Here is a 13,190-nt window from a genome sequence, read left to right as displayed (position 1 = left end):
AAGGCCCCAAGAGATGTTTAGATGGGCTAGTGGACCCATTTCATCCACCAAACTGCTCTAGGCTAGCAGAATGGCAAAAAAGTTAAAAGCAGGAGAAAGTGACAGCTCTTGAGTTTTGGTGACTTAGAGGGTAAGCTGGTAAAGCATGTGTTTCCTTCCTTCCTTCCTCCCTCCCTCCCTCCCTCTCTCTCTCTCTCTCTTTCTTTCTTTTGGGATGGAATCTCGCTCTGTTGCCCAGGCTGGAGTGCAGTGCCACGATTTCAGCTCACTGCAACCTCTGCCTCCCAAGTTCAAGTGATTCTCCTGCCTCAGCCTCCCCAGTAGCTGGGATTACAGGCACGTGCCACCACGCCTGGCTAATTTTTGTATTTTTAGTAGAGACAGGGTTTCACTACATTGGCCAGGCTGGTCTCAAACTCCTAACCTCAAGTGATCCACCAGGCTCGGCCTCCCAAAGTGCTAGCATTACAGGCATGAGCCACTGCGCCTGGCCAAGCATGTGTTTTCTGGGGTCCCCTGACCCCAATCTTTTCTCCGATGATGGACACAATAGGGAAAGGGCCTCAATTTCAAAGTGTTGCCACACACAAAGGGAGCTGACATTTCACATCTCATGACCTGCATTGAAGGGAAACTGAAGACTAACAACTTCTACCACAGAACATCACGGAAACACTCAGATCACAGGTTTCATGATCTGAATTCTTTTACTATTACTAGCTACTAGCCAAATTAACAATTTGCTTTTCTCATTCTTTTTGACCAAATACCACTATTATGGCATTTGTTGACTAAATAAATAGGGCTGAAAATGGTTAACTTGGGAGCACAGTGATAGTCCGTTGTTTGGAGGGACTCTCTTCTGAACAGTGCAATCTTTCCATTCCCGAAATTGGTGGCTTCCCTGTAGGGCTTGCTTCATGAGCTCTACAAACACCTACTCCAGAGATACCAGGCTATGGCAAAGCAGGGGCACTCAACCAGCGCTGCCCAGTTGTGCCTGCTAAGCTCGGAAAAAGCTCATGTTTCAAATCAGAGTAGCCACTTAAGTTAAGACAGAAAGGATAACAGCCTTGTCAGAGGGAGGCCAACACTGCTGTTGGACTGACCAAAGACGGGGATGACTTGCTCCACAGTCAGTAGTATTCTCACACTGACTCCTAGGTTCCTTGTTCAGAGGGAACCTTATTCAAAGGTAAAACCAGGACACAGGCCAGAATGTCCAGCACTGCAGCCTGGATACTACCTCTCAGAACAAGTACAGCACATTTTTGCTTTCTTTAACCTGACCTCTCTTCATAGGACCATATATGGTGTTGCAATCAGCAACAATGAAGGAAGATTTCATTAAGGAGGTATGGTGGGGTGAGCTCCATCCATATTAGAAGAACCCAGAATCAACAGCTTTAAGTGACACTCAACAGAGTTACGAGAAAAAACAGATCACATGTGGGAACAGCACAGCACCATGTGAATATCTTATTGATCTCCCGGAGACCACTGCTGCCTCTTGCCCTCTCTGACCCTTGATCCAGAGAGTGAAGTTTGCTGTGTGGGGGAAGCGAGACCCCCTAGAAGGTAGCTGTGTGTATCCACTCTGAGATGTAACTCAAGGAATCAGCCCTGGCTGTCCCCAGGGCTCTGGCATTTCCTCACCTGTTTGTGAGCTTCTGTGGTGCAAGCTTTTTTGTAGGGTCGGATTTCTTCAGAGCCAAATCCTGGGATCCACATGTTCCACTGGCGCTCTGCAAGGAAGAAGCCAGCACAGAGATAAGCGTACCAAGAAGGCAGTACCAGGAGTGCAATGTGACCCCCTTGGATCAGGGAGGATGAATGTGGGCATCTGGCTACTAACTAGCTCCACAAAGGGATTCTATTACAAATGGGGAAAATGGACATGGCTTCTCCAAGGTTTTTTCTTTTTTTTGGAGACAGGGTCTTCCCACTCTGTCACCCAGAGTGGGGTGCAGTGGCACAATCTTGGCTCACTACAGCCTTGACTGCCCCAGCACAAGCGATATTCCCATCCTGGTCTCCCAAGTAGCTGGGACTATAGGCTCATGCCACCATGGCCAGCTAATATTTCTTATTTCTTATATTTCTTTCTTTCTTTAAGACGGAGTTTTGCTCTTGTTGCCCAGGCTGGAGTGCAATGGCGCAATCTCGACTCACTGCAATCTCCCAGGCTTCAACATTGAATACACCACAGGCCCATTTGCCAGGTTTGAGCAATTCTCCTGCCTCAGACTCCTGAGTAGCTGGGATTACAGGTGTGTGCCACCATGCCTGGCTTTTTTATTTTTTACTTTTTGGAGATGGAGTCTCACTATGTTACCCAGGTTGGAGTGCAGTGGCGCGATCTCGGCTCACTGAAACCTCTGCCACCTGGGTTCAAGTGATTCTTCTGCCTCAGACTCCCGAGTAGCTGGGATCACAGGCATCTGCCACTGTACCCGGCTAATTTTTGTATTTTTAGTAGAGGCAGGGTTTCACCATCTTGGTTAGGCTGGTCTTGAACTCCTGACCTTGTGATCTACCCGCCTCAAACTCCCAAAGTTCTAGGATTACAGGCGTGAGACACCGCACCTGGCCCCAGCTAATTTTTTGTATTTTTAGTAGAAACGGGGTTTCACCATGTTAGCCAGGCTGGTCTCGAACTCCTGACCTCAGGTGATCTGCCTGCCTCAGCCTCCCAAAGTGCTGGGATTACAGGCGTGAGCCACTGCGCCTGGCTGTATATTTCTATTTTTTGTAGAGAGGGGGTCTTGTTATATTGAACTTTTGGGCTCAAGCACATCCTCCTGCCTCAGCCTCCCAAAGTGCTGGTATTACAGGCATCAGTCACCATGTCTGGCTTCCTCCAAGGTTTCTAAAGGACAAAATTCAAGCTTCTTGCAAAGAAAAAGAGGTAATTTAGTCAAAGCTGTGAAGGCTGAGCCCTAAGGTTTCCATGCAGCTTATCCAATTCACAGAAAATAAATATCATTTATTTCTTTAGTTGTATTAATCCTAAAGCTCAAAGTAACCCCTCTCACACCTAAGGGACATGAAGGCACTTCAAGCATTCTGGAATTAAGAACCAAAGCTGAGGTCTGCTGCTTCACTGAGCAGCTGTATGACACTGGGTCCCAGTTTCTTCATTTTTTATGTAGCCATAACAACAGTAATAACCACTGACAGGGTGGTTGGGGCATTCAATGACATAATGCATGTGAAGTATTCAGCCCAGAGCCTAGGATAAACATATAGGTATGGATATAGAGAGAGGTATGTCCACACCACAGTTCCATGCCCTGGTGCCCCTGGATATTATCTTCCTTGTAAGATTATCACAAGAAGTTTCCAGAGGACAGGGACTTTGTTTATTCCTCTTTGACAGTAACTGGCATAGGGTCATAACCCCCTAAACTCACGTATAAAGGTGTATGTCACTTTTAGCAAACCACAGGCATAAGCCACAACACCTGGCCCAATATTTCTTTGAAAACAATGTCTGAAACCTTCCGCTAACAATTTATGTTATTAGTATTTGAAAGTGACACTGGCCAGATGTGGTGGCTCATTCCTGTAATCTCAGCACTTTGGGAGGCCAAGATGGGAGGATTGCTTGAGCTCAGGAGTTCAAGACCAGTGTAGGCATAATAGTGAGACTGCATTGTTACTAGAAATAAAAATATTAGCTGGGCGGGGAGTGGTGGGTCACACCTGTAATCCCAGCACTTCGGGAGGCCAAAGTGGGCAGATCACCTCAAGTCAGGAGTTCAAGACCAGTCTGGCCAACATGGTGAAACCTGGTGTCTACTAAAAATACAAAAAATTAGTCAGGCATGGTGGCAGGTGCCTATAATCCCAGCTACTTGGGAGGCTGAGGCAGGAGAATCACTTGAACCTGGGAGGCAGAGGTTGCAGTGAACCGAGATGGCACCACTGCACTCCAGCCTAGGTGACAGAGCGAGACTCCATCTCAAAAAGAAAACTTTTTTTTTAGCTGTATGTGGTGGTGTGCACCTGTAGTCCCAACTACTTGGGAGTCTAAGGCAGCAGGATCACTTGAGCCCAGGAGGTAGAAGATGCAGTGAGCCATAATCACACCACTGCACTGCAGCCTGGGTGACAGAGGAAGATCCTGCCTCAAAAGAAAACAAAAAGGGCCAGGCACGATGATTCACACCTGTAATCCCACCACTTTGGGAGGCTGAGGCAGATGGATCACTTGAGGCCAGGAGTTCAAGACCAGCCTGGACAACATGGTGAAACCCCCTATCTACTAAAGATACAAAAATTAGCCAAGAGTGATGGTGAGTGCCTATAATCCCAGCTACAAGGCACAAGAATCCCTTGAACAGCCGGGCGCGGTGGCTCATGCCTGTAATCCGAGCACTTTGGGAGACCAAGGCTGGCGGATCACAAAGTCAGGAGATCGAGACCATCCTGGCTAACACAGTGAAACCCGGTCTCTACTAAAAATACAAAAAAAAAAAAAAAAAAAACAGCCGGGCATGGTGGCGGGCGCCTGTAGTCCCAGCTACTCGGAAGGCTGAGGCAGGAGAATGGCGTGAACCTGGGAGGTGGAGCTTGCAGTGAGCCAAGATTGCGCCACTACACTCCAGCATGGGCGACAGAGCAAGGCTCTGTCTCAAAAAAAAAAAAAAAAAAAAAAACCCTTGGACTCGGGTGGTGGAGGTTGCAGACAAAGACAAAGGTTATTCTCTAGGAATTGAACTTTACAGTCAACAAAAAGTAGATAAAGTGTGCAAAGTCACTTTAAAGAAAGAGAGCAAGCCGGGTGTGGTGGCTCACGGCTGTAATCCCAGCACTTTGGGAGGCCAAGGTGGGCGGATTGCCTGAGCTCAGGAGTTGGAGACCAGCCTGGGCAACACAGTGAAAACCCGTCTCGACTAAAAATACAAAAAATTAGCCAGGCACGGTGGCGTGTGCCTGTGGTCCCAGCTAATCGGGAGGCTGAAGCAGGAGAATCGCTTGAACCTGGGAGGCAGAGGTTGCAGTGAGCGGAGATTGCGCCACTGCACTCCAGCCTGGGTGACAGACTGAGACTCTGTCTCAAAGTAAATAAATAAATAAATAAAATACAAAAAATTAGCCAGGCGTGGTGGAGGGCTCCTATGTAATCCCAGTTACTCCGAAGGCTGAGGCAGGAGAATCGCTTGAACCTGGAAGGCAGAGGTTGCAGTGAGCCAAGGTCACACCCTTGCATTCCAGCCTGGGCAAAAAGAGTGAAATTCCGTCTCAAAAATAAATAAATAAATAAATAAAGAGAGTAGCTACCACACATGAATACATACATGTATGTGTGTCTATGTACGTAACTATGTATACCTATGTGCGTTACGTGTGTATACATATATCTTATATAATGTTTTTTATTTATTTATTTTTTGAGACTGAGTTTCGCTCTTGTTGCCCAGGCTAGAGTGTAATGGAGTAATCTCGGCTCACTGCAACCTCCGCCTCCTGGGTTCAAGCGATTTTCCTGCCTCAACCCTCCTGAGTAGCTGGGATTACAGGCACACGCCACCACGCCCAGCTAATTTTGTATTTTTAGTAGATGCAGGGTTTCTCCACGTTGGTCAGGCTGGTCTCGAACTACTGACCTCAAGGGAAATGCCTGCCTCGGCCTCCCAAAGTGCTGGGATTACAGGCGTGAGCCACCACGCCCGGCCTATATAATCTTAATATAATAGCAGCAACAATCATTTAGTGAATGAAATGTAGTAAATGCATGGTCAAAGCAACATTGTGCAAAGCATTCTATGTAAATTATCTCATTTAACTTTAACTTTTTTTTTTTCTGAGATGGGCTTCTGCTCTGTCGCCCAGGCTGGAGTGCAGTGGTGCAATCTTGGCTCACTGCAACCTCTGCCTCCTGGATTCAAGCGATTTTCGTGCCTCAGCCTCTGGAGTAGCTGGGACTACAGGCGTGCACCACCACGCCCAGATAATTTTTGTATTTTTGGTAGAGATGGGGTTTCACCATGTTGGCCAGGCTGGTCTCGAACGCCTGACCTCAGGTGACCCGCCCACCTTGGCCTCCCAAAGTGCTGGGATTACAGGCATGAGCCACTGTGTCTGGCCCCAGTTCACATTTGTTATGCAACCATCACCATCATCCATCTCCAGAACTCCCAAATTGAGGATATCCATCTTCCCAAACTGAAACTCTATATCCATTAAACAACTCCCTGTACCCCCTTCCCCTTAGCCCCTGGTAACCACCATTCTACTTATTCTACTTTCTGTCTCTATGAATTTGTGTTATGGGGGATTAATTTTTTTTTTTTTTGGGACGGATTCTCTGTCTGTCACCCAGGCTGGAATGTAGTGGCAAGAGCTTGGCTCATTGCGACCTCTGCACCCCCAGGTTCAAGCGATTCTCCTGCCTCAGACTCCCGAGTAGCTAGGATTACAGGTACCCGCCACCGCGCCCAGGTAATTTTTATATTTCTAGTAGAGACAGGGTTTCACCATCTTGGCCAGGCTGGTCTTGAACTCATGATCCACCCGCCTCGGCCTCACAAAGTGCTTGGATTACAGACGTGAGCCACCACGCCTGGCCGCTTTGTTTTTTAATTATGTATGTATTTACTTATTTATTTATTTAGAGACAGGGTCTTACTCTGTCACTCAGGCTAGAGTGCAGTGGCATGATAGCTCACTGTAGCCTTGACCTCCTGGGCTCAAGTGATCCTCCTGTCTTAGCCTCCTGAGTAGCTGGGACTACAGGTGCACTCCACCATGCCTGGCTAATTTTTAAATCTTTTGTAGAGATGAGGTCTCACTGTGTTAACCAGGCTAGTCTCGAACTCCTGGGCTGAAGCGATCCTCCTGCCTCAGCTTCCCAAAATGCTGGAGTTACAGGTGTGAGCCACCAAGCCAGGCCGCTAGTGGTGGTTGTAAAACATGTTTATAAATTTCTTTACCCTCCTGCTGTCAAGAGGTGGAGTCAGCCGGGCGTGGTGGCTCACACCCGTAATCTCAGCACTTTGGGAGGCTGAGCGGGGAGGATCAGGCGGTCAGGAGTTTGAGACCAGCCTGGCCAATATGGTGAAACCCCATCTCTATTAAAAATACAAAAATTAGCTGGGCATGGTGGCACATGCCTGTAGTCCCAGCTACTCAGGAGGCTGAGGCAGAAGAATCCCTTGAACCTGGGAGGCGGAGGTTGCAGTGAGCCAAGATTGTGCCACTGCACTCCAGCCTGGGCGACAGAGTGAGACTGTCTCAAAAAAAAAATAAATAAAAAAAGAGGTGGAGTCTGTGTTCCCTCCCCCCGAACCTGGACAGGTTTCTGACTGCCTCAAAGAATAGAATTCACCAGGAGTGATGCTGAAGACTGCGTTAGAAAAGGCCATGAAGTTTTTTGCCAGGTGCTCATGGGATGTTAGTTCTGGGAGCCTTTAGCTGCCATATAAGAAGTCTAGCTATCCTGGGACTGCTAAAGGATGAGACCATATAGAGAGACGGTGGATGGGGAAGATGGGAAGGGTAGGATTGGGGAATGTGAAGCAGAATGGGAGGGTTGGAGGGGATGGAGGGAGATGCCTGCAGAATCCCAGCTTTTTCAGTGTTCTTAGACCAGGCATCAGACACGGAAGATATGAAGCCTTGCGTTATGGGTTATTTAAATGTGTCCCTAAAAAAGATATGTTGCAGTCTTAACCTTAAGTACCTCCAGAATATGATCTTATTTGGAAATAGGGATGTTGCAGATGAAATTGGTTAAAATGAGATCATATTGGAGTAGGGTTAGCCGTTAATCCAACATGACTGGAGTCCTATGAGAAGAAAAGAAGAGACACAGAGACAGAGACACAGAGGGAAAAGGCCATGTAAAGACCGAGGCAAAGCCTGGATTTCTGTAGCTACAAGCCACGGAACACCAAGGATTGCCAGCCACCACCAGAAGCTAGGAGGAGGCAAGAATAGATTCTTCCCTAGGGGCAGCAGAAGAAGCATGACCCTGCTGACACTTAGATTTCAGATTTCTGGCCTGCAGAACTGTGAGAGAAAATTTTTTGTTGTTTTAAGCTGCCAAGTTTATGGTATTTTGTTAAGGTAGCCCTAGGAAACTAGTATGCCTTCCTTCAAGACCATCTCAGGCCCAGCCACTGCCTGACTTAGTAAAAAAGCTGAGCCCAGTCAACCCCCAGATTCATGAATAAAATCAACAACTGTTATTGTGCTAAACCACTGTTTTTGGGGTGGTCTGCTACACATTAGTGGATAACCAAAATATCTGTCCTTTTCTCTAGATACTAGCAACATTACCCAAAGTGTGTTATTTACTTTACCTAGACTACCAATGCCTCCCCAAGGCAATAGCTTCTTGACACTGTGAAGAAAGTCTTTCAATAATTAGTCATGGGCTGATCTGCACCGAATCTCATTCATTTGGCCTGTCTCTATAGTTATAGACTGGGCTGGGCATGGTGGCTCATGACTGTAATCCCAGCACTTTGGGAGGCCAAGGCAGGTGGATCACCAGAGGCCAGGAGTACGAGACCAGGCTGACCAACATGATGAAACCCCATCTCTACTGAAAATAACAAAAATTAGCCAGGTGTGGTGGTGCAGGCCTGTAGTCCCAGCTACTTAGGAGGCTGAGGCAGGAGAAAAGCTTGAACCCAGGAGGTGGAGGTTGCCGAGATGGCATCACTGCACTCTAACCTGGGTGACAGTGAGACTCGATCAAAAAGAATATATATATTTATATATATAAAGTATTATACATAAAGTATATACAAATATATAAATTATATATAAATATATATATAAATTACATAAATATATATACACACACATAAATATATACATATATATATACATATATATAACACATAGTTATAGACTGATCTCTTCCTTTTAATCACATTGTATCCAATGCAGAGGGCTTCTTATTCATTTCCAAGTGATTATGGTTATCACTGTTAGCTGAGTATCTCCCAGAAAAACTCAAACTCAAATTTAGTGTCTGTTAAGTAGAAAAGGAGAATATAAAATTGTATGTATATTATGATTATAAACTTGGGAAAAAATGCATAAATAGGCTAAAACTCTAAGGGAACACTGAGGAACAGTTTTATTTGAATGGTGAAGACATAACAGTACCTACATTTACTAGATCCTACTTTGTGCAGGCCCTGTGCCAGTCACTTTACAGACATAGTCTATAATTCTCACAATTATTCTGTAAGGAGGATATTATGATCCTCACTTTACAAATGAGGAAACAGACTCTAAGAGATACTAGGTAGGAAAAATAGGCTGATACAACTGGAAAGTGGCAGAATCTGGTTTCAAACCCATGCCTGGGCTCATTCTCCCTACCACAGATGGATTTCTCTTTTCTATTTGGTGCTGTTATTGAATTAATACATAAATCCCAGTGCCCAAAAGTCTGGTTCTGGCATGAAGGTTCCTCTGACCACACTTTCCCTGGCAGTCCTGAAGAAGCAGTTGAATATATACTTCAGGGAGAAACAAGACCACATACCTAAATGCAGCTGGACATCCTTCACCTCCAGGGTGCTGGACTTGCGATGCCGCGCAAGCTGACAGGCTGCTGTCACCACACTCTCGATAAAATCATCAGCAATCTGCAGCAGCATCTGGGGAAGGTAAAGTGGGAAGAGTCAGCACGACATTGGCAGGGTAGGCTCCTGTTGCTGGGACAACTGCTTTCAGCTTGGATTGCATATTTAGTCAGGCATTCTAGTAGAAGGCTGGAATCAGCATTTGGGCTAAGGTGTGGAAGAGGAATGAGAAGGACAAAAGAAATGTTACACAGGTTGAGTGCAACTCACACCTTTCTGAGCATATACTTTCTACCCAGCAGTGATCAACTATCCCAATCCCTACCCTCCATATCTTTATTTATTAGTGGGAAAATAAAAATGAATCATTTGAATTCCTCACTCACAGTATCTTAAAAGCACTTTTGTTTCCATTATCTCACTTAGTCCTTACAATAATCCTGTGAAGAAAATGGGACATGGATTTTATTCATTCCATAGAGGATTTCACAGACTCAGAGAGACTGATTTGTTCATGGCCATGTAAGTAGAAAGCAGAAGGCCAGGTACAATGGCTCATGCCTGTAATCTCAGCACTTTGGGAAGCCGAGTTGGGAGGATCACTTGAGGTCAGAAGTTCGAGACCAGCCCAACAATATTGCAAGAGCCCCATCTGTATTTAAAAATAAATAGGCCGGGCGCGGTGGCTCACTCATGTAATCCCAGCACTTTGGGAGGCTGAGGCAGGTGAATCATGAGGTCAAGAGATTGAGACCATCCTGGCCAACATGGTGAAACCCTGTCTCTACTAAAAATACAAAAATTAGCTGGGCGTGGTGGCACGTGCCTGTAGTCCCAGCTACTTGGGAGGCTGAGGCAGGAGAATCACTTGAACCTGGGAGGCGGAGGTTGCAGTGAGCCGAGATTGTGCCACTGTACTCTAGCCTGGCGACAGAGCGAGACTCTGTCTCAAAAAAAAATAACAATAATTTAAAAAAATAACAATAATTTAAAAAAAATAACAAATAAATAGAGGCCAGGCATGGTGCCTCACACCTGTAATGCCAGAACTTTGGGAGGCTGAGGTGGGCAGATCATTTGAGGTCAGGAGTTCAAGACCAGCCTGACCAACATGGTGAAACCCAGTCTCTAAGGGCCGGGCACAGTGGCTCATGCCTGTAATCCCAGCACTTTGGAAGGCCAAGGCAGGTGGATCAACTGAAGTCAGGAGTTTGAGACCAGCCTGACCAACACGGTAAAACCCTGTCTCTACTAAAAATACAAAATTAGCTGGGCATGGTGGCGGGCATCTGTAATCCCAGCTACTCTGGAGGTTGAGGCAGGAGAATTGCTTAAGCCTGGGCAGCGGAGGTTGCAGTGAGCCCAGATTGCACCACTGCACTCCAGCCTGGGTGACAGAGCGAGACAAAAAAAAAAAAAGCAAGCAAGCAGAGGAACCAGGATGCCACCTCAAGGGTTCTGAGTCTAAATCTTGAGTTCTTTTCACATCACTATCAATTATTATTGGACTGTGTGAAGAGAAGGATGAGAATTCTGAAGATAAAAATCTACGAGGCCAGGAGCAGTGGCTCACTCCTATAATCCCAGCACCTCGGGAGGCCGAGGCAGATGGTTTGCTTGAGCTCTGGAGTTCGAGACTAGCCTGGGCAACATGGATGGCAAAACCCTGTCTCTACAAAAAATACAGAAATTAGCTGGGCTTGGTGGCATGCACTTGTAGTCCCAGCTACTTGGGAGGCTGAAGTGGGAGGCTTGCTTGAGTCCAGTTAGTCGAGACTGCAGTGAGCTGTGATCATGGCACGGCACTCCAGCCTGGGTGACAGACATCTTGTCTCAAAAATAAATAAATAAATAAATAAATAAATAAATAAATAAATATATATGCACACACATGAAAAAACTGAGATTTTTATCAGTCAATATAGTCCCCATGGCTGCTTCTGCTGACAAACAAAAACAAACTAAAATTACAACCATAGATACAAAATTCCTTGTTCTGGTGGACCATTAACTCATTGTCATCTTTACTGTGGGAACCAAAAGGACACCATCTTAGAGAAAGATTTCTGATTAAACAGCAGATCAACTCTAAAAATGACCTCCTGTCCCTCCCTAGTCCCATTAAAATAACAGTTAAAAAAACATATTGCCAGGTGCAGTGGCTCATGCCTGTAATCCCAGCACTTTGGGAAGCTGAAGTGGGTGGATGACCTGAGGTCAGGAGTTCGAGACCAGCTTGACCAATATGGTGAAACCCCGTCTCTACTAAAATTACAAAAATTAGCCAGGTATGGCGGTGTGTGCCTGTAGTCCCAGCTTCTCAGGAGGCTGATGCAGGAGAATCACTTGAACCTGGGAGGCGGAGGTTGCAGTGAGCCAAGATCATGCTGCTGCACTCCAGCCTGGGCAACAAAGTGAGACTCCACTCAAAAAAAAAAAAAAAAAACAGAAGCTAAGGGATAAACCCTCAAGATAGGAGACTGGAATTTTCTCTGGAGATACTGAATGATTCCAGAGAAAAGACTTACAGATACTGACATTTAGGGAAACTTCCATTAGGAAGGTTGACTTGTGGACAAATTACTCTGAAGTAAAGTCTTGTGGTCTGCTAGAGTGAACCGAGACCAGCTCATAAAAGCCAACTATGTACCTCTTTTCCCAAGTTTGTATTTAGTGATGTCATGTTGGTAGAAATAGTTACACCACAGAAATAATAAAGCACTGCAAATCGGGCATTTTTCTCCAAAGAGCTAGTTGTTAAACATTTACCCATGTATTACTGGGCCAAATCCATCAATTATGCTTCAAATCAGCTTTTCAGTGAGTGATTCTTTAAGAATGAATAGCCAGGGTCGGGCATAGTGGCTCAGACCTATAATCCCAGCACTTTGGGAGGCCGAGGTGGACGGATCACTTGAGGTCAGAAGTTTGAGACCAGCCTGGCCAACATGGTAAAACTTTGTTACTACTAAAAATACAAAATTAGTCAGGTATGGTGGCGTGCACCTGTAATCCCAGCTACCCGGGAGGCTGAGGTGGAAGAATCACTTGAACCTGGGAGATGGAGTTTGCAGTGAGTCGATATCGCACCACTGCACTCCAGCCTAGGCGGCTGAGCAAGATTCTGTCTCAAAAAAAAAAAAAAAAAGAAAAATAGTAAGGAAAGTTATATGGGCCAGCAGGCGTGATAGCTCATGCCTGTAATCCTAGCACTTTGGGAGGCCAAGGTGGGTGAATCACCTGAGGTCAGGAGTCCAAGACCAGCCTGGCCAACATGGCAAAACCCCATCTCTACTAAAAATACAAAAATTAGCCAGGTGTGGTGGCACATGCCTATAATCCCAGCTACTTGGGAGGCTGAGGCAGGAGAATCACTTGAACCCCCGGGAGGCAGAGGTTGCGGTAAGCTGAGATCCTGCCACTATACACCAGCCTGGGCAACAGAGCAAGACTGTCTCAAAAATAAATAAATAAATAAATAAATAAATAAATAAATAAATAGTTATATGGCACACATGTGAGTGGTGTAAAAAATTCTTATCCACCATAATAGGGAATCAACAGAATCTTATAAAATTGGCCAGGCACTGTGACTCACACCCGTAATCTCAGCACTTTGGGAGGCCGAGGCAGGTGGAT

General features: G+C 45.9%; 1 protein-coding gene across 4 annotated transcripts in view; it reads right to left on the bottom strand.

The window, feature by feature from the left end:
- The window catches only part of TAF12 (TATA-box binding protein associated factor 12), a 39,675-nt gene that overhangs the window by 650 nt on the left and 25,835 nt on the right, over positions 1-13,190 (bottom strand). For all 4 annotated transcript variants that reach the window (XM_054498038.2, XM_063667128.1, XM_063667129.1 and 1 more), the window contains 2 exons: positions 9,512-9,626; positions 1,657-1,745 (listed from right to left, as the gene is read on the bottom strand). In XM_054498038.2, coding sequence (XP_054354013.1) covers positions 1,657-1,745; positions 9,512-9,626 — 204 coding nt within the window. The remainder of the gene's footprint in view (positions 1-1,656; positions 1,746-9,511; positions 9,627-13,190) is intronic.

This window comes from Pongo pygmaeus, chromosome 1 (assembly GCF_028885625.2).
Source record: "Pongo pygmaeus isolate AG05252 chromosome 1, NHGRI_mPonPyg2-v2.0_pri, whole genome shotgun sequence".
Taxonomy (NCBI): Eukaryota; Metazoa; Chordata; class Mammalia; order Primates; family Hominidae; genus Pongo; species Pongo pygmaeus.
The sequence above is the reverse complement of the archived record's forward strand: the minus strand, read 5'-3'. Positions and strand labels throughout refer to the sequence as shown.